The sequence below is a fragment of the Hypomesus transpacificus genome, unplaced genomic scaffold (genome assembly GCF_021917145.1).
Source record: "Hypomesus transpacificus isolate Combined female unplaced genomic scaffold, fHypTra1 scaffold_30, whole genome shotgun sequence".
NCBI lineage: Eukaryota > Metazoa > Chordata > Actinopteri > Osmeriformes > Osmeridae > Hypomesus > Hypomesus transpacificus.
Window position 1 is genome coordinate 2,308,999 of NW_025813826.1, and position 21,726 is coordinate 2,330,724.

Consider the following 21,726-nt stretch of genomic DNA (forward strand, 5'->3'; position numbering starts at 1 on the left):
GCAGTGGCTCCGGTCTGATTACGGTTCGGGCTATTCCTCCATGTGTTCCCCTCTATCTCCCCTATTTTCCATATATTCTCTTCCCAAAAAAGCCTCAAAAAGTCCCCAAATATTTATCTTTAAAAGTAAAACACTTGCATATCAATGTAGCCTCTAATCACTCTGGTTCTGAACTATATCAAGTGAGCTATATTCTCCCACCCTCTGCCAAAACAATTCAAAGTCAAGGATAAGAGACATGGATCTAAAAAAATTACTTTGACCATTTGGCATGTATGTTTTCCAGACTTTTCATTCCAATGAAATACTCCTTTACACTATTTTAGTTTGTTGTATTTACAAATTTGACATTCAAATAATCTGAGGCCTGGTATCTAAGCCCCCTGTCTGTTATAAAGGTACTTTTTAGGTACAGTTTCCGAGAGGATCTGCAAGGCCGCCATCTCCACCCCTAATACTTCCCTCATCCGTGTCCTGTGAGTTTCCAAGATCCAGGTGGAACATATCCACCAGTATGAAGACACGTGGCTGCCCCTAGAAGGCTGTGGGAGGGTGGGCTAGCTGTGCTTGGTGAACTCAGGCACCTCCAGCGCCATGCTGAGGCCCAGGCTGCCCAATTGCTCAATGCCCAGCACGGGGTGGCATGGCAGGGTGAAGGGATGGGTGAGGGTCCCCAGGAGCTGGCCAGTCTGGGCATTGTAGAAGGACAGGCGCTGGTGCTGATAGTCCAAGAGAGTGCCCACACGCTCGGGCACCTCCACCACAAACACATCAGCCTGGACACTGGCGTGGAGCAGCTCAAACCTACAACTGTGAGGGGGGGTTATAAGATAAATGATGAATGAATAAGAAGTAGATGAGAGTGTATGTATATGTCTCTGTGTGTACCTTGAGGGTGTAGGGATGCAATGCAAACACCAGGAGGTGTTGTTTTCCCCCAATGGACTGTCTCTATTGGTTCCTCCATATGCCACTCCTATCCGGTAGGCAGGACTTCCCGTTACGACTGTCTCCCAGTAGTAATGACCCCTGGCTGGCAATATTTCCCCCAGGACAGACGGGCATCTGCACACACCATTTGGATGAATAGATAAGTAAATAATTCCACGACTCGGTTTTTCTCAGTTTTTGTCTTTGGTGCATATCTCAGATCAAAATAAAAAGTCTCAAGACTGTTTGTTCAACCTCCACTTCATCTAGTCACTTGTGCAAAAAAAGAATATTCTTGCGAAAATATCCCAATGCTTTGGTCCATTCATGTAAATTATTATGCACAATTTTCAGCTGATTCTGACGTTATTAATTGCTTATGTCATGTTGATCAAAATGTATTACTGGTTCTCTGTTGAATGGTCTTACCCCCCAAAACATCTAGGCATTAGTTTATTGGATGAGTCATTACATGTAAACAAATTGAACCAATTGTCATAATTGTAGTTCCTCATACAGTGCTGCATCAGTTCTGCTTCCTATGTTTACAATAAACAAGGGCTGTGTCATTTGTGCTAAAAAGTGCTGTAAAACAGTCTTGTCTTTTCCCCTTGTCAACAAATTACAGTACAAACAAAGTGTCCATTGTGTGTTGTTGTTTGTATGAATTGTTTAGATGCACTTGTTTATACTGTTTCGCAAAAGTTAAGGATGATTTAAGTAATTTACTAAAGTGACAGAGGAAAACTGTGTTTCATATGGCTCCATTTTATATTGGATATTCTACTTTACATTTAAATTGTATTTGTATTTGAATGAAACTTGTACATCTACAAACATTTATTGAACAGAGTGCTGGATGTGTAGTGGCTGTGTGTGGCTGTAGCACTGTGCCCAGACAACCTCCCTACTCACATGTGTGTATCTGAGTGTCTGTAGACCAGCGTGTTCTGGTCCTCTGACAGATCTACGCCTGGCTGGGCTGATTCCTTTAGCAGTCTGAACCTGGTACCTGGACACGGAGAGGAGGAGGAAGAGGAGGGATGAAAAAGAAGGGAAGTTGAAGATAGTGCATGCTGGAGGTTGTGGTTGTGGTTGGTATGTGCGTGTCTGTGTGTGCATACTGTAGGGGTGTGTGTGTGTGTGTGCATTTTCTATGTTGACGTGGAAATGACATCACACTGTTGAAATGATGAAGATGGGTTATGATTGTGGGTTTATCTGATTGAACAAGAAATTCTCAATCACCCCTTTTAGTATATTCTATCCAAGGCCGTAGTCGTGGAGTCAACATTGGGGGGGACTTTTTATATTAATTTATGATAATTTCGGGCAGCGTGCGTGGTTGCCTGTTGTAGCGTAGCACATTTATATTTTTATATCAATATATTGGGGGGGACATTTTGACCAGATTTGAATATTGGAGGGGATGTGTCCCCCCCCAATATGTATTGTGATTACGGCCTTGATTCTATCTTACTGGAAACCATTTGAAAAGCTGTTGACTGATTATTATTACCACTACCACTAAACCATAGATAAGTGAGCCTAAGTGAGAGATGTGGGCATCAAGAGCTCAGGAGTTTGAGAGAAGACTAGTTGTAGATGTGCAGTTTTCCTTCGCATGACTCTGTAAATCATATGGCCGTGCCTAATGTCTATGGTCAGCATTAGCCCTGAGTAGGGGGAATTCTTTTTGTGCAAACTCCCAGAACAAGGATCCAATTGGGTGAGAATGCGTAGAATCTGTAAAGTACAGATAGCAACATAACACAATATAATAGGGAGAAAATATATAAGTGAAATATCCGGAGAAAACAGACCAGTCTGATCTCGGGAGCACACTCAGTTGTTGGATTTCAATAAAGACCAATAAAACACTTTGCATCAAACTTTGCTGAGTTCCAGTGCCGTCTTTGAACTTCGATTTCACACTTCAAGACTTAAAATCTTTCACACTACAACTTAAAATTGTTCACACTACAAGACTTTACTCTACAATGTGTGTGTGTGTGCGCATGCATGTGTGTGTATTATGACAATCCCACTAAGACTGAGTCCCCTTGGTGGTTGGCACCAGGGACAGCTCCACCGTCCAGCAGACAAACTGACTGTGAGCAGCACTCCTCACAGACATCCCACGCTATGACAAATCAAGAAACAGCACGCCTGCACCATGTTCCACCATCAGCCTCATTGCCTCCAAAAGCTGAGTCGAGGCAGCTCTGGGCGAGGGCTGAGAATGCGACCAGTAATGTCATTGGGTGAGAGATGGATTCTGACATGGAATAGGCTCCCAAAATTTAGCATTTCTAAATTAGGTCATCTGTAAAGGAATAATAAACCCAACTGCGGAAGAAACAGCAAAGAGGAACCAAAGCCGACCGAGTTTGGTTTCCTTGAGTTTTCCTTTGTTCTGCCTTTTTTCACGAAATGCTCTGCCGTGCTAAATTTGCTTTCTCACACCCAACTCCCCTGGTTTTCCTATACTGGTCAGTGTGATTGTCAGTGTGTGTGTGTGCGCATGTGTGTGCGTGTGCATGTGGACTGTGCATGTCTGCGTGTGTCTCACCCCTTGTGGATATAAGTGCAGCCTCACTCTGCTCACTGGCCCCAGCCTCGTTCACAGCCTTGATGTAGAACAGGTAGTTCTCATCAGGCTGCAGCTGCACCTGCTGCTCCTGACTCCTGATACCTGAGATAGACCTGCACACACATGCGCGCGTGCACACACACAACTTAGTGGGGTGTGTGGAAAAAATGTATTTATGTTAATCACAATCAGTAGAAAAGCTATTACCTTATCATCTGTTGATATATTCTGTCTTATTATCCATTCATATATATGTGTTCCTACTGTAAACAACTGTGTTTTTTCATCTTCTTGCCTCAGAGAGACTTTACAGGTATGTGTCTGAACTGAGGATTTGATGTTGAGGTGTTTGTTAAACACTGCAGATTGCTAATACTTGTAAAACCCAGAACTCAAGTCACTCTGTTAATGAAGAGAATGACCCAGAACTCAACTGAACTTTGTTACTCTGTTAATGAAGAGAAGGACATACCACTTTCTTCATCAGGGGTCAAAGGGGAGTGTGTTCAAGGAAGAGAAAATAAATGTCTGTGCGTGTCCCACCTGAGTCCTTCTCCTTCCAGGGCATACTGGCGACAATACTCCAGAGTGTACGTCGGTGTGTGCATCTGGTTAGCTGGGCTCCATCGCAAGACGGCAGAGTTCCAGAGCACTGTGCAGCGCTCGGTATCGATCACTGGCACAGGAGGGGCTGGGAGGACACCCACAACATGACCACAGCAACCACAACACAACCACAGCAAAACAACCACAGCAACAGAACCAGAATTCTACAGCTCGACAACAGACACATTTCCAGAACGTTCTAAAACCACGCCAAACCAGCATAGGAAACGTAGAGTTGCGAAAGCCTGAAAGGATTCTCTCTGCATGGAGGGTGGGACTCACCAGTCCTAAAGGTCAGCCTCCTGCTGGGAAGGGAGCAGCCGGTGTAGTTCACAGCCATCACCCACACCTTGTAGCCCTTCTCAGCATCCAGGTCCTCCAGGACACAGTAGCTCTCCTTCACGGTCACTCGATACTCCTCAGACACCACTGGATAACACAGGCTAGGTCTGAGTGGTTTGTGATTGTGTGACGTGTGCGTGCGTGGATGTGGCGTGTGAGGTGTATATGTGTGTGTGTACCTCCTTGTGGGTCTTCCATGCAGTAGACCTGGAAGCAATCGATGATGTCTCCAGGGTTCACCCTCCAATAGACGGTCACGCTGGTGCTGCTGGCTGAGCCTGGCTCCTGGGACTGCAGAAAGGGCTGCTGGGGGACTGAGGCACACACACTGCTGCTGTTGGAATACAGACTCAAGCCGGCCAGATGAAAAGTGATGCATCTACAAGCTTTGTCTCAACACTGAAAGTATGTCAGCACCTGCAGTGTATTGGTGTGTGGGTGTTTGTATGTGTGGGTGTTCCACAGACCTGGAATTCCCTTGCGGTGTGTGTGTGTGTTGGCTGCGTTTCCCTTTGCGTAGTCCTCAAACACCAGCAGTCCCCGAGGCCCTAACTCCAGAGACATGGCTGAATGCAGCACTGATGACAGTCTGAGGAGAACATGCAGAACATGAAGGAAAACATAAAGGAGAACATAAAGGAGAACATAAAGGAGAACATAAAGGAGAACATTGAGGGGAACATGGAGGGGATCATGGAGGGGAACATGGAGGGGAACATGGAGGGGAACATGAGGGGAACATGTGGGGAACATGGGGGAACACCCTTACCTTGTATTAATATCTGAGATTGACTGTAGGGGAAAAAGAAGAAGGGTTGGTTATTGAAAAACTGTAATACTCTCAGAAACTATGAAACTTTTTTTTTAATTTTTAGGACAATATTTCATTTTGAACTACCCTGTACCAAGACCAAAACAAACCAAACATTTGAACACCACCTGTCTCTCCCCTACCCCTCACCCCTTCCTATCCCCCTCTTCTTACCCCCAGGGGGTCAGATGGCTGAGCGGTTAGGGAATTGGGCTTTTAATCAGAAGGTTGCTGTAAGTCGCTCTGGATAAGAGCGTCTGCTAATTACTAAATGTAAATGTACCCTCTTACTTCCTATCCCCCCTCCCTCCCCCAAATCCCCCTCTCACCCCATCCTCCTTTCCCATCCTACCCCGACCCTCCTGCCACACACACACACACACCTGTGCGTCAGCGTCCACCTCTCGGGCAGTGGTCTCCAGCGTGGCCCTGGCTGTATCGATGCTCTCCTGGAAAGAGACGATCTGATCATACAGCTGCTCCAGCTTGCTCTTCTTCTCCTCCTCCGTGCCTAGAGACATGCTGGTGTATTGCTCCATAACCCCTGCCAACATCTTCTCATTCTGCTCCTGCATAGCCCCCTCCCTGGTTAGGAACTGCTCCTGCAAGTGGTTGAGCACAGGAAATACATTTTATGTTTGGATACAGTTAACGACAATGTTTTGGAGACACAATGTTTTGGAGATGTAAACACGTGTTTCCAGGGGCCTCATGTATAAAAGATTGCGCAGCTTACATACCAGAGGATGGCGTACGGCCAAAACTTGAAAAGTACCTATGCACAGAAATATTCACATGTATAAAACCGGTCGTACGGTTTTATACAGGTCCTACGCACCTTTCCTTTATGAATCACAATCAACGTGAGATTGACCGCACTTGAACAAGCCACTGACCCCGCCTTGCCTCCTCCCATAAATGGATATGCAGATGGCCTATAAATGCGTGTGAGAGTTTCGGCACTCTTCAGTTAAAATTCTCCACGTTACAGAGCCAGACAAGACTTTAGGACGGCCCGCACATTCTCACGTCAAGTTAATTTGTATACATCACACCTTGTGCGTGAAAACCAGCGTACGCAAGCTTTTTGTGCATACGCAACGTTTATAAATGAGGCCCCAGATGTTTGTGTATCCTCCGGTATCATGTGTGTCTAGGTATTCTGTACCTCTATAGTGTTGTAGGACAGTTCCAGCTCAGACACCAAGTCCTCAATGTTCTCTGATCTCTCCTGCAACTCCGAAATCCTGCACTTCAGCTTATCCTAACAAACAGACACATGTACACATGTTATTGGTGGACAGACAGACATACATAGGCCACATGAACACACACACACTTTATATTTCTACAGACATAAAAACACACACACTACCAGATCTCACCCTCTTGTCGTTGTAGGCCTGGTCCACAGAGGTGACCTTGTGGTCCTGGTGCCCTCCAGATACATGTCCCTCTTCTGTCAGCAGACAGCCACAAGCCAGGCAAAACCAATCCATCCCCTCAAGGTCAGCAGCTGCTCTAGCCTGGCTCTCCTCCACCTCATCAAACATCTCATACTCCGCCTCAGTGAGGTCCTCATCTGGGGTTAGATCCAGCACTCCCTCCTTCCACTCCTCCGGCTCTTCCTTCCTCCTCTCCAGGCTGGAGTCAGGGAGCAGGTACTCCTGCTCTCTGGCCTCCTGTTGGGAAATGATCTCATATTCTAACTCCTCCAGGTGATCCGCTTCTTGGTGGAGCTCCATCACTGGGATTGCAGCCTCCTGGTGTATCTCTGTCACTGGGCTCACAGCCTCCTGGTGTAGCTTTGTCTCTGCACTCACAGCCTCAATGTGGTGCCCTGACAGCTCCTCTTGTGGGGTGAAGTTCATAGGAGGGGAGAAAAAGCCACCATTTGTTTCAAAATCTCCCTCAATTGTTTGTTTTGTCTCCCGACCCTCCCCTTCCACCAGCGGGGTTGGTGGGGTTGGCCATCTTTCTGGGGTATCTAGAGGGGCAGAAGGTTGATCTTCCCGCTCTGAAACTACTTCTGGTTCATAGTCTTTCACCTTTACCTGGGTTTGTTCCTGCAATGGCACTGGAGCAACAGAGGGTACTTCTGCTGTTGTCATAGCCTCAGACTCCATGGAAGCTACTGCCTCTCTACCCTTCACCTCCACTGTCTCCTTCACCTCCTTTGTTCCCATCACCTCCATTGTCTCCGTCACCTCTACTGTCCCCTTCAGCTCCACTGTCTCCTTCACCTCCACTGTCTCCATAATCTCCTCTGCCTCTTTAATCTCTTCTGCCAATGTTTCAGCTCTATCTTCTTCTGCTCCTGCTGTTAGTGGGTCCTGTAAGTCCAGAGCTTTGACAGTGTCCTCTCTTTTCCCAAGACTCCGAACTAACTGGTCTCCCAATGTTTGTCCTTCATCCTCGCCAGCCTCTCGTGTAATCTCTTCATCTGGAGAGTCGGTATGGAGGAGAGGGAGGCCCATGGTATCAGGTTCAACCATTACTTCTCCTCTGACTTCCATATCCTGGATCTCAGCTGCAGCAGACTGGGAGTGTACAGTCTCTGTGAGAGTCTCCTGTATCTTCTCCCTAATCTCTATCTTCTTCTCCATTTTACCCTCAATCTCTATCCTCCCCTCTGTTTCCTCTGTGTTCCCCTCAATCTCCATTTTCCCCTCAATCTCTGTCTTATTCTCTACCTTCCCCTCAATATCAGTCTCCTTAACTATCTGCTTCTGTGCCTCAGCTAACAGCTCTGTGTGAACAGGTCCTGTGCTGTTGACCAACGCCTCGCCAGATGGTTGTGGGGCTGCTTCAACTCTAACCTCTGTTCCCTCCATCACCTTATCCACTCCTCCCTCGGGTTCACTTGCTGCAGCTGTCATCTTTGATTGAGCACAAACAACCACTTCCTCTCCTACAGCCTCAGAAAAAGCTTTAACAGCTTCCTTTCTCTCTGCAAGAACCTCTGCTTCTGGTTCTACCACTGCTTCTGGTTCTACCCTTGGTTCTGGTTCTACCACTGCTTCTGATCCTACCCTTTCTGGTTCTGGTTTTGATTCTGGTTCTGGTTCTAGCACTGCTTCCGATGCTACTCTTTGTTCTGTTTCTACCACTGCTTCTGATCCTACTCTTGGTTCTGGTTCTACTACTGCTTCTGATCCTACCCTTTCTGGTTCTGGTTTTGATTCTGGTTCTACCCCTGCTTTTGATCCTATCCTTTCTGGTTCTGGTTTTGATTCTGGTTCTAGCACTGCTTCCGATGCTACTCCTGGTTCTGGTTCTACCACTTCTTCTGATCCTTCCCTTGGTTCTGGTTCTACCACTGCTTCTGGTTCTACCCTTTCTGGTTCTGGTTTTGATTCTGGTTCTGGTTCTAGCACTGCTTCCGATGCTACTCTTTGTTCTGGTTCTACCACTGCTTCTGATTCTACCATTGGTTCTGGTTCTACCACTGCTTCTGATCCTACCCTTTCTGGTTCTGGTTTTGATTCTGGTTCTACCTCTGCTTCTGATCCTATCCTTTCTGGTTCTGGTTTTGATTCAGGTTCTAGCACTGCTTCCGATGCTACTCCTGGTTCTGGTTCTACCACTGCTTCTGATCCTTCCCTTGGTTCTGGTTCTACCACTGCTTCTGGTTCTACCCTTTCTGGTTCTGGTTTTGATTCTGGTTCTGGTTCTAGCACTGCTTCCGATGCTACTCTTTGTTCTGGTTCTACCACTGCTTCTGATTCTACCATTGGTTCTGGTTCTACCACTGCTTCTGATCCTACCCTTTCTGGTTCTGGTTTTGATTCTGGTTCTACCTCTGCTTCTGATCCTATCCTTTCTGGTTCTGGTTTTGATTCAGGTTCTAGCACGGCTTCCGATGCTACTCCTGGTTCTGGTTCTACCACTGCTTCTGATCCTACCCTTGGTTCTGGTTCTACCACTGCTTCTGATGATAGCCTTGATTCTAGTTCTGCTCCTGCTTCTGATGCTACCTTTAGTTCTGGTTCTACCACTGCTTTTGGTTGAACCATTGCTTCTGTTTCTACCAATGGAACTTGTTCTACCTGTGGTTCTGGTTGCATCTCAGGATCAGTTTTTGCTTCAGTCTCAGGGATTATTGCTGCCATGACCTGAGTAGTTGGGTCAGATTGAACAAGTTTTGCCTTGGTGTTTTCAGCCAATGGTGTAACATCGGCTACTTTCTTTGCATCTACGTCTGTTACTGTATCAGTTTCGACATCTGGAGAAACACTGTTAGCTCCCTGCTCTCCTGGTGCTGTCACAGTCCCATCTTTGAGATCCTCCTGCTCTACTTGACCAGGTTTCAGGACTCCAGACAGACTTTCCAGTTCCACAAAAGGTTCGAGAAAACTGGCCATTTCAGCTACAGGCAGATTCTCAGGAACATCAGATGGACTCTTTTCTTCAGCAATAACTGCGACTTCCTCTTTCTCTTTTGTCACTTCTTGTTTAGGAATTGTGATCTCACTTCTTGAGGAGCCCAAACCTGAGACAACTGCCTCCTCTAGACTAACATTCTCAGTCCCCACCAACTGTGCTGTTTCTACCTGAGAACTACCTTCACCTATCACCTCAACAAGCTCCTGTGCAGGGACTGGTAACTCCTTCTCAAACTCACCATCTTCTCTGTCAAGGATGGTGTCTAATGAGATAATATTGGTCTTGCAGTTTTCTAGCTCTGGCTTTTCTTTCATGTCTTCTACCAGCTTTTCTTCCTTCCCTTCTTTTTTCTCCTCCGTGGCTGGTTTAGTCTTTTCGTCCTTCCCCTGTTGCTCTGCTGGAAGTGCTATGATTGGACAAGTCTCCTCCACCTTCTCCTCCTTTTCTACAATCCTTTCTTCTGTTTCTATCTCCTCCGCCGTCAGAAGATGCCTACTCCTCTCTGTAATCTCCTCCCTCTTGGGTTCCTCCTTCCTCTCAGAATGTTCCTCCTCCTCTTCCTCCACCATTCGTGTCAGGCATCCTGTCATCTCAAACTTGCTCTGTGGCCACAACCTTGCACCCTCCCCATTGTCCTCTTCCTCCTCTGATTGACTCTCCAGTGCAGGGGTCTCGTCCTTAAGGATGAATTTCTCCAGATATCCGTCTGCCTCCTCAGGGTCTGACAGACGTCTCTGGAACACTTTCTCTGATGCCAAGTTTTCCCCCTCAGACCCCTCCTCATCACTCCTCCTGCGCTCTCCCATGGAGTTCTCATACAGGTCGGAGTAGAGGAAGGACATGGCCGTGGGTTCCTCCAAAAGGATTGGGTCTATTATCTTGGGAGGTCCCGGGGAGAGGAAAATTGGGGTCAAGATGGTCTCTTGGCTACCAAACAAGACAGACCCATTCTCCTTTAGAGATCTAATGCTTTCTCTCCTCCCTCTCCTCCCCCCCTCCTCTTCATACTCCTTTTCCTCGACCCTCTCGGACTCCTTGTTCCCATAGAATACCTCGTCCAGGTGCTCACTGGCAATCTCTACCTCAGTGACAAACACGAAGGTGTCCTCCGAGGCATTGAGGCTGCTGCTGGTCGGCTCCTTCCCAGGCTTAGGCTCCTCTGGCTGGGGCACTTGTGCCGGCCCGGCGCCCACATCCTCCTCTAAGCCTGGAGCATGTTCCCCTGGTGCCACCACATCAAGAAAGGTGAAGTTCTCAAAGTAATCCATGTCGCTAGTGCCATCCTTCCTGGATCGCATATCCCTGGTCTGCTCCTCTGCTGAGTCCTGTTCAGATGACTGTGGAATGATTAGAATGAATCATCCTGAACAAAATTGTCAGGAGATGCTATATGAGGATATTTCAATGGATTTAAGATTCGATACAACTTTCACCTAGAAAATTAGCCACAACTAAACTGCAGACTTGGAAAACTACAGGTAGAAGAGTGAGCAAGGAGGACCGGGGTCAGTACCTTGTTTTGTTTTCCTCCATCCTCCTCCTGGACCTCTGCCTTCTGTTCCTGGGGGGGTAGTGGCCGTCTGGACCGGATTCTGGGCGTCTGTTCCAGGTATGACAGGTTGTCCTTAAGCTCCATGCTCTCTTCTTCGTCCAGTGTGGGCAGCTTGGATGGTACCTTGATGTTGAGGATCTCGTAGCCCTCTGAGATCAGTCTGAACAGCTGCTGGTCTTTATCCTTCAGTGCATCCAGCTCCACAGTGTCCGTGCCCTCCGGCTGCACATTTGGCACCGATATCTCTGCCATTTCAGGCCGCTCCGCACCCAGCGCAGAGCTGGGCCGAGAATTAACAGGCCTCCTGAGACGTTCATTCAGGCGGCTGTGGGTACCCCTGGACCGCGTTCTGCGGCGAACAATCTTCTCCTCGTCAAACACGATCGTGATCATGCCTTGGGCGCCCCCACCGCTCCCCACACCAGTCCCCTCCAGGCTGCACGCCTCAAATCAAACACAATGGTATTTATAATCTGTTTACAGTGAGATTTCTTTAACTTACTTCACAAAGACGATAACCAAAATGCGTTTAATTCTAACTCCTTACAGGGACAAAGTTGTGAAAAATGCAACATAACAACACCAACATTAATAACTCTTCACCTAACAACAAAAAGACAATAGTTAAACACAATGTTGGAACTTATGATCAACAATACAAAATGAACAGCCAGGTGCATTGAGGGATACCTCTGAGGGGGAGCTGGCCTCGGAGGCCCATGGTGTGGAGCTACGGCTGGAGGCCGTCTCCCAGACAATGCCACTGTCCTCACTCTGTACCGTTACCATGGAGAAGGAGGGGTCCACCAGCAGACACTGCATCTGGGGCTTGACTGTTGGGTCCTGCACCGCCTCCCTCAGACTAAAGGTGAGGCACACAGAGAATATAAAGATTGAACTCATTCCAAAGACTGAAAGTTAACACTGGAGGATGGGAGGGAGGAGAACTGATGAGGGGAGAGGATCGAGATGTAGAACTTTAATTTTTGGTTTTATTGTGGGGTCCTGCACTGCATGCCTCAACACAGACATAATTAATTTGTCACAAACTAATGACCATGCTAATTGATGGTCATCTGATGGGAAAATGCAATGCCTGCACTTATGATATTGTGCTAACTGGATGCGAATACGGCGTGTTTCCTCAACACGAAGAAACAGCTTTGACAGTTGGAGACAGGTGACATCCATGTGTCACACATGTAATAGAATATTAGAGAAGGCTGGAGTCAACAGATACCTAGCCCATGTATGAAGTCTTATGGCCACCTGTGTCTCTACATACTTAGAACACAGCACTCAGCAGGTTACATGAGGAGGATGAAGGTCTGGGTACACAGGTAAATCGACAGACGTCAGAACCTTTCTTAGCTCTGCAAGATGGCATTTGTAAAACCTGGAACCTTTTGTTTTTAGGGTGTGTATACATATATATGCGAGCAAAAGAGAGAGACAGATAGAGAGAGGAGCACCTGTTGTGGAGTTCCTCCACCTCGTCTTCATCGTCCAGGGCTATGGCCTCTGGTGACTCACACTGAAGCTCTTGTAACTCCGTCACCTCAGACTCCACACTATCGCATTCCTCCATTTTGGTTTGTCCTTTGTGGCCTTGTTTTGTAGTTGTAGTGGTTGTTCTGTCGTTTTTTATTACAAGTCTTGTGGTTGTTTTCTGGACACTTAGAACTGTAGAGCTGGTCTGCCTGTTTGTGTCATTCCTATCTGGGAGCTGTTACTCTGACTCAGCGAGCACCAGGAATAAACTAAACAGGAGAGAGAGAGAGAAGTGGAGAGAGAGAGATGGGGTGGGGGGGTGGAAGTGGTTAAGAGAGTGGGGGAGGTATGACAGTAAAGAATATGGCAGTCAGATGAGTCAGAGAGTGAGAAAGAGGATCAATGGAGGTAAAGAATCCTAGAAGTAGCAGATGGGTTGAGAGAGAACAGTCCTTAGTCACACGAGGGCCAGGGAAAACACCCAGTAGATCAACATCTACACCCTAAAAGCCGTGGTTAGTAGGTGTGTGTATCAAATGGCTGGGCTCCCACTCTCTCTGTCTCAGTGGCTTGGCGTGTGGCTGTGGACCTTTAACACAGGAATCTGCCAGGCTGGGTTAAATATAGGCCATGATCTGACACCAAACCCCAATGCAGATGGTCACAGTACACACACAGAAAAACCTTCTTATGCTAACACTATGCAGGAGTCATAAACCTTGTGTAATTGGGCATCAAAATCAAAGCAAATGTACCAGAGAGGTCTGAAAAGACAGACACACACAAACAGGCCTGTGTTCTGGTCTGTGATCTGTGGGATACCACATTATCCCCTACAGGTAGCGATATAAACAAATAAAATACAAAAGTTTTTTTTGTGGCTAGTTATGATTTGTTTGGACACTAACTCAACCGATGCATAAACCTTTTTGTGATGTATTATGTTTAAAATGAAGACCAAAGCAACATTTCCACCGTAAGTTCCATGTACTTTTGATATACTTTTCAACGAACTAGGAGCTCCCAAGCCATGTTAGCCATGTTTCCACCACAGGAACTTTCCCCCTGAAGATTGAGCAAATTAGTGTGCACCGTGTATAAAAATGTTATGTAAATTAGAAAATATAATAAATATTTCACAGTGTAAAAAAATGTTCATCTTGCATAAAATGCCAGAGATTTTTGTATTCTGTAATGTTTTCACATGTATTGGTACGCATATATAGAACTGTGCAAAAGTCAAGATTTTTTACACAAATGTTATCTGACATATTACTTATTTGTGTTATGTACTGATGCTGCATTATAAAAGTGCAAGGTTGAGAAAATGTTTGATTTGTCTTTTAATTTCAAAATGTCTTCGCCAAAACACTTTCGCACAGCCCTGTAGTTCATGGTAATAAAAAAATGCTTACAGATCATGAAAGTGCAGATTTTAAGCTTTCAAATGACAAAAATATTTGGAGATAAGCTTGAATTGAAGATGATTTGAATATACCTCTTAAATCCACTTTAAAGATTTTGACATCTAAGGGCAAGTAATGAATGGAAACAATAGGTGGTTAAAGGCAGGGTTGGTAATGTTGAGACACACATTTTGTCATATTTGCTAATATAAACTGATAATAAAGCTAAAGGTTTAGCAGTAAAATCTATAAAATCTGATTTCTGTGGAAGTTGCAGAAGTGTAACAAACACAACCTTTACTTGTTCAATATCCACATCACAGATGTATGATGAAGCCCAGAGAATGGCAAGACTGGATGACTCGGAAGTTCAACATGGCGCCCACTGTTTCTCGTTTTTTCAAGCCTCAATGCGCCACTGAGCACATTCCATGAACGGGATGTCATCTTTAAACAGTTTTAATGATAGGTCTATAGTACTACCCTTGGAGTAGGTTTATTTGATTCCTGGTTCCTGCGGTGGAGACGCAGTGAGTTCTGGGGTAAAGTTCCTCACTCAACATAGCCACTTTACTGTAACAACTGTAATAACCGTGTACGCTAAAGCATTGGTAAAGCTACCGCTTCATCTGTAATGTGTAGTAAAGAAGCAACAAGACCGTTAAACACTTGCTTTGATTTTTACTATGCTGCAAAGAATGGCACAAAAATACACACACAATCATACAACTTCAGAAATGCAATCCCTTAAATAAAGATTTTAAAAGGGTTTATGGTACAAAATGTACAAAAGCTAAAGGGGAACAACATAAGTTTCATTAATCAAAGGGTCAAGTTCTGATTCTGTGATAAAGCAGCACATGACTGGCTGTTCCATGCCTGATGGACCACAACCCAGACCCAGACTAAAGCCAAACTAGTACTTTTTTTCCCTCATGAAGCCAAACTATTACTTTTAAGAAACATAACATGTAAGGACAGAAAAGACTCCCTGTCTGAAAGAGAACAAGAACAAGTAGATACAGCAGAGAAGGTATCACCACTGTAACAGCTGAGGTCCTCTGAAACAACACAGGAACTGTGAAGACCTCAAACTGGACTATGCAGCCTCTGAAGGAGGAGGAAACTGGTTCTCTTTCTACATCAGTCCGTTCTCACTCCAGACCCAGGGCCAGTCCCAGGCTAGGACCAGGGTCAGTCATTGATCTTATTATCCTGGTTACGTGATACAAGAAGTCAGTTCCTTCCAGGTTCTGGTTCCAGATCAGACTGTTCAGTGTCTCCTCGGGGTTCCTACCTCCCCATGGTCACAAGTCTGACAGGCAGGATGGAGTTGAGGTCCTTACTCTGCTGCAAGGCCCGCCACGACTACAGGAAGACACACAGACAAGCTTAACATTCAAAACAACCTCAACACTAGAATAACACAGGTCAGACAAGACGTACCTCAGTAAAACGAGTTTTAATGGCGTCAAACTTGGATTTCTCGTAGACAGCTCTGGCTGTGTTTTTCTGTTCGAACGGCTCTGAAAACATACCCATGACATGCACCTTCATTAACAAAGCCACTACGCTGGAAATATCACAATAACTCAATGGGTTACCTTCTACACAAATAAACTTGTTCTTCCACTCGGAGCTGCTGGTTCTTGGTATAGCCTTCGCCTCCCTAATTGAGATCACCTTCTGGTCCCACCTAATAACACACATACACACACCCACACTGTTTGCATGGAAAGGAGAAGAAAAGGAGGAAGATGGAGAGGAAGGAGAGGGGGCTGCAAAAGTCGTGAGGTCAGAGCAGCTGCTTCTGCCTCTCAGTAACACAACACCAGACAGAGAGACGACTGGGGGGGAGGGGGGGGGGGGGCTAAGGCAGGGAAAGTCTGTTTGTATCTACATGTACTCTCTGTGTGTGTGTCCTAGTGAGAGAGAGACAGAATAAGTGCGTGTGTGTATGCATTGTATGAGTATGCAGGCGCGAGTGTGTGTGTACCTGAAGCCGCAGGTGTATTACTTGAGAAATCTGAGCAGGAGAGTAAATCTTTGTAACATAAAATGACCTAGTTTGTTGCATCTAAACAATAGGAACATGCATGTGTCACGGTCACGTTTGAAGTATAAAGGAGATTGTGCCTTTTCTGTTGCTGCTCCAAAGTTTTGGAAACCTTTATATATTAAGTCCTCTACTAGCAGCAATGTTTTTAAATCCCACCTTAAGATCTATCTTTTTTCTTTAGCATTTGAGTCGGCAATTGGGTAGGAGTTTTTGTTTATGTTTGTCATGTCCTATAAATATGTCTAGTTGGTTATATGTTTTGACTGTACAGCACTTTGGTCGACATAAGTTGTTTTTAATATGTGCTTTATAAATCAATTTGACTTGGACTTTGTGTCTGAAAAACAATAAAAGGCGTTAAAGACTAGGTGTTTCCAAACTTTTGACTGGCACTGTATGAGTGTATGTAGGTGTATATGCATCTGTTTGTATGTACATATGTATGTATGTGTATCTAGGCATGAATGCGTGAGTGCTCACCTGAAGCTGCAGGTGTAGTACTTGAGGAAGCCGAGCAGCAGCTCTCCCAGTGACAGCGTGTTGGTGGAGGTGAAGGCTGGGATGTGTCTGGGCCCATCTGGAACCATGTGGATGTCCATGGTTACGCTGAAGCACTCCTGATAACGACAACAACAACAACAACTAAACAAACAAAACAATTATATTGGATTGTTTGTGGTTTTTATATTACGGTCGTCATCCGATTGGTAATGGTGTGGAGTTGCTGCTTACAGGGAACTGCTGCTGGAGGGAAGGGACCACTGGGTTCTTCAGAGCTGGCAACACACACATATAGTATTTACACACACACACACCTAAAGGAATGATGACAAAATAGTTATGCGACACCTTCGTAGTGCCACAGTGCATTTGTGTACTCACTCTGCAGGTAGTGCAACACCATCAGCACCAGTGTATAGCTGCTGAGAGTTCCCTTGCTGGCGTCGTTGATCCCGTAGTGCTGAGCCCACTTCTTCACCACCATGATGATGGGCCTCACCCTGGGCTCCGCTAGGGGGAGACACACACACAAACACACAGGATAAGGAGGGGGAGGGCAAGGAAGGGGGAGACACATGTCAGGAGTGGAGGATTGAGTGAGGGAGTGAAGGAGGAGAGGAGGGGGAGAGGGAGGAGAGGGTGATGGAGAGGAGGGGTGAGGGAGGAGAGGAGGGGGTAACGGAGGAGAGGATTGCGTAAGGGAGGAGAGGATTGCGTAAGGGAGGAGAGGAGGGTAGGGTGAGTAAGAGAGGGAGTAAAGGGAATTGAAATGAGGAGGGGGCAGCGTGTGGAGGGGTTGCGAGTAGTACGATACAGTCTCTCTTACCATTAGGGTTGTCAACGAATATTCTTAATTTGATTATATATTCGAATAGTTGTTAAAAACTGAATTCCGAATGTGAAAATTAATATTTGAATGTAAAAAATAAATAAATGTGGGTGTATTTAACGTTAACAGAAACATTACTAGTGTGGGCTAATCGCTACTGTACTGACTGTATATTGCATGAATAAATTAGACTTTAGATAGGCTACAAAAGCTTCATGCACTGGTTTGATTATTTGCCGTTTCATGCCGAGGAAAAGTTCCATGTTTACCACAGCACAGCTCGCTCGGAGCGTACAATGTCGGTTCTATACTGTAAAACTTCAATTAATGTTAATAATATGTTTCAATCACTGAATGAAGCCTGCCATATTTGGGACAAGAATCACAACCTTAAATTGCTTGCACAAAACTCTTGATCAGCACTCAGCATTTGCTTATTATTTAGATCTTGTGTGAATATGTTCGAATATATGTGTTTTTTTAAAGGGAATATTCAAACGTCATTTTTTAGCAATTTTGACATCCCTACTTACCATAGGCATAACTCCTGAGCAGAAAGGTATTTCTGATCCCCACTGTGTTGTTGATATTCAGATCAAACTCTACCCCGCTAAAGAGAGAAAGACAGAGGGAGAAAAGATAACTTCTCTTAAAAAGCAAAAACAGGTCAAGTGTGCTGAGATCAGAAAGTTTTACTCCATCCCCAGCCTAGCGGAAGAGTCTCCACTCTCCTACCTTACGGTGTCTCTGGCTTTCAGGATGGGAACTTTGGCTTTGATCAGCTGAATGTTCCTCAGGTACGCTGTAGAACACACCCATGGAAACACAGTCAGGTTTCACTGCGATGATGGGTTTGAAGTGCTTCGCTCCCCATAGTGAACGCTAAGCAGGTTGCAGCTAAAGGGACTGGGTTGAATGCATGCCACGGAAAATACAGACTGCATTAAACACAAGGTAGTATTGAAGCCGGGTGTGACTCACACAGCTGTCTGAACAACTTGTTGATCTGACCAAGAACACGGACAGCTTCTTTCCACTCGCCCTGGTAGACAGACAGAGGGGAGGGGGAGAGGAGGGGGTTAGGGTCTTTATAGTAAGGGTCTTTAACAGTCCATCAATTTGTATCGGTGCAAAGACAAAATAGTAAACAATCCGTTAATCATTAATTTCATGCCAGCCGCAATCATTAAGTTAGATCCAAACAAATTGATTGTTGCGTTTGTGTTTATTACAGTCCTGCGATGCCAACAGACACCGGATTGAATTCCTTATACTGTCAAACCTTTCGATTTATTGGTTGCCATAAGGATGTGAAGTTTACTTCAGGAAATACGTTGCAACAGAAAGTATGTCTCAACAAAATTACCGACCCTGCCTTTAAAGCCCCTAACGATGCAGAAGCAATCTACCACTTTTCCGAGCAGTAGAACCCAAAAAAACACTCAAGTTTAACACTCATATTCACGCCTATTGTAACAAATGTTTTGAGGTATCAAAGCTCATCGGATTGTTGGCTTGCAGAATCAATAAAGCATTGCATATGTATGAACATGTGTGTGTGTTGTGCTTACTGAGACATGGGGCAGGACCATGCAGAGGTCAGCATCACTACTGGAGCTGCCAAACCCATTCAGAGAGGACCCTGCCAGGAAGAGACGAGCCACTGAGGGGAGAGGGGAGGAGGAGAGAAAGAGGAAGAGGAGGAGATGGGGAGGAGAGAAGGGGAGGGGAGGAGGAAGAGGGGAGGCAAGGAGGAGAGAGGTGGAGGAGAAAAGAGGAAGAGGGGAGGAGAGGACAGGAAGATAGGAGAAAGGGGGAAATGTGAGTCATGATTAGTTACATGGACAGAACAGAGATAAGACAGGTGTGTGTGTGTGTGTGTACCTACATGGGAACAGTCTCTGTATCTCCTTCTGTAGCTGCGTTCTGCAAAGCTCCTTCCTCTCCAGGTCGGAAGACTTCTGACCGCACGCCTCAAACACATCCAATATCTGACCGCTCAACTGTGGGCAACACACAAGTACATTCACCGGCATGAACACACGTATCAACACACAGGCTGGTTTAGAACAGTGTACATGTGGACAGTGGGACTTGCAGTTGAGCAGTGGAACCTTGTCTGTGGAGAAGGGATGAAGAGTTGGACTGGCCCCCCACAGGGAGGACGAGGTCTGGGGGCTGGAGAGGGAAAAGGCCCCTGGAGAGGGCTGGGGAGGGGAACTCAGGCGTTGCCTCTTCAGGTCAAAAGAGCCCTGATTGTCATTGGTTCGCCTAACACAAAAAAACAAAACAGAAAGCACAAGTGAGCAGGTTTGGTGTGGAGGGGGAAAGGTAGAGAATGCAAGAGAGGGAGCGAGTAAGAAAGAGAAACAGAAAGAGAGAGACAGGTTGATCAAGAAAGAGTGTAGAGAAACAGCTTACTTGCGGCTGCGTCCGTTGGCCTTTTCTCCTGTAGGGGGACCAGGGGGGGTGAAGGGGGGGCGGGGGCTCCACACATATGGAGGTATCTCTGGGAGGGAGTTGAAGAGGCTACACACACACACACAGAGTTAAGAAAGAAAACGTCAGGATACACTATTATGTTATTTTCTATTTATTCCCTACAATCTGTATCAGGAAGTGTATGAGGCCTTACTTGGTGTTGTTGCGTTGCAGACAGAGTTGGGCTGGCTGAGCATGTCTTTGCCTCAGTCCTCTGTTCTCATGCCTCGGGGAGTTGTTCTGGGGCACCAGTGGGAAGCCACGGTTCATATCAAACACGTCTGATCTACCACACACCCACACATCCACACACATCAACAACAGCCTGCCAACCAATCCCTGTGTGATTTAACAGGCTAGTTTCCCTCCTATAGATTGGATCCTTACTTTATGATGTTTTGAAAGAGTTGAACTTCCTGTAACTCCGCTTCAGCTTGTTGTGCTTTAGTCCTTTTCTTAGCTTTCCTCTTAGCTAACGCCCGCTTTTGTGCTTTAACCTGTTTCCGGCGAGCAACTTTTTTTTGCGCTTTGATGAGAGGGTCAAGCAGTTTCAAATTTTGTGCCTTCCTCTCAGCTATCCTCCGTTTACGGGCCAAATCTGAAGGTCTGGTCTTGGAGTGCAGATTGTGGCAATGTTTCCTGCTGTTAATCATAGGAATCCAGTGTGACACACCCATTCACACAAGAAAGAAAGAAGAAAGTCAACACAAACAACAAACAGTTCATAGTGTGGGGGAATCACCAGCTGTGTTATTCACAGGAATCCAGGGCAACACACCTTTACCCACACACTTAAGAGCCACGAAATAAGTTAATATGAACAACAAACAGTAAATACTGTGAAGTGATCAGTTCCTAAAGATAATGTAACGTCATATGCCAAAGCCTTACATAGATTCCTCTAGTTTGTGCTCCTGGAGAGCCGGGGGCCGGCTGCCTGGTGTGTTCCTTCGCTTAGGAGTAACGGACCGGTGCACAGATGGGACCTCGAGGTTCATACCTAACCCTAACCCTATGTAACTAATCCAGCTTCAAGAGAACCGCCATTTTAAGAGAACATAACGTTAGATGACATGCTCAGTGGAAGAAGCTTGCTTGCTGTCAATCTAGTTTCCCATCAAGCTAACTAACAATGTGTTTTCAGGATAGCAGCAGCTAGCTAATGTGTTTTAGCGTATGTCGCTAGCTAGGTATATAACCAGATTACTAGTTGTAGCTAGCTTGCTGACGTGTTTGAGCGGATGACAGTTTTTCTTCATGTGATTTGAGCATCAGCATTAGCTCACCCACCACTCTTACACAGAGACCGTACGTGATAATAGCTTAAAAACAATTTTACGATTCGCTCACAAACTCAGAAGTACTTGAGTGTCTTCTTCTCTGTTTAATGCTGTGTAGCAAACAACATGGAGCATACCGCCACCTTCTGACTCAGAGTGTGTAAAACAAGCCCCCACCCCTCGCCCCTCGGGTTGAAGCAACGGCCCCGGTGGATGTAGGTGGTATTGCATGTACGGTTAGGTTTCCGACTCTTCCGGTCGTTTTTATTCTATTAACTCCATTCAACATTTACAAAACTATCTCCCCCAATAATTTTTGGTTGATTCTCGAACCTGGCTCATACTACTAGCTTTTTCATATAATAATTTTTCCCGATTTTTGCTAAGTTTGAAACCAATCCGAAATGGGTAAACTAGCAACCCATTTATTTGCTTAGTCAATGAAAGTTGCCTGCAAAT

General features: G+C 45.8%; 2 protein-coding genes across 3 annotated transcripts; both read right to left on the reverse strand.

Annotated features, from left to right (window-relative positions):
• Positions 1–422: 422 nt before the first annotated feature.
• On the reverse strand, positions 423–12,980 carry cmya5 (cardiomyopathy associated 5). Of its 2 annotated transcripts, none has more exons than XM_047015382.1 (15): positions 12,693–12,980; positions 11,911–12,082; positions 11,182–11,664; positions 6,668–10,993; positions 6,451–6,546; positions 5,666–5,884; positions 5,241–5,263; positions 4,939–5,060; positions 4,651–4,785; positions 4,412–4,558; positions 4,067–4,214; positions 3,503–3,636; positions 1,846–1,942; positions 889–1,065; positions 423–810 (listed from the first exon to the last, which is right to left on the reverse strand). In XM_047015382.1, the coding sequence occupies exons 1-15, from the start codon at positions 12,806–12,808 to the stop codon at positions 558–560; spliced, it is 6,648 nt and encodes a 2,215-aa protein (XP_046871338.1). In that variant the 5' UTR covers positions 12,809–12,980; the 3' UTR covers positions 423–557. The 2 variants fall into 2 exon arrangements, with proteins under 2 accessions (XP_046871338.1, XP_046871337.1); XM_047015381.1 differs by having other exon boundaries at positions 6,668–11,005; positions 12,693–12,979.
• A 1,801-nt stretch (positions 12,981–14,781) lies between these two features.
• Positions 14,782–21,405, reverse strand: tent2 (terminal nucleotidyltransferase 2). Its single transcript, XM_047015479.1, has 16 exons — positions 20,879–21,405; positions 20,375–20,629; positions 20,142–20,273; positions 19,928–20,035; positions 19,621–19,777; positions 19,395–19,509; positions 19,078–19,169; positions 18,488–18,548; positions 18,242–18,308; positions 18,040–18,116; positions 17,059–17,187; positions 16,909–16,952; positions 16,657–16,793; positions 15,722–15,813; positions 15,564–15,643; positions 14,782–15,485 (listed from the first exon to the last, which is right to left on the reverse strand). Exons 1-16 carry the CDS (start codon positions 20,983–20,985, stop codon positions 15,411–15,413), a joined length of 1,728 nt encoding a protein of 575 aa, XP_046871435.1. The 5' UTR covers positions 20,986–21,405; the 3' UTR covers positions 14,782–15,410.
• Between the last annotated feature and the right edge of the window lie 321 nt (positions 21,406–21,726).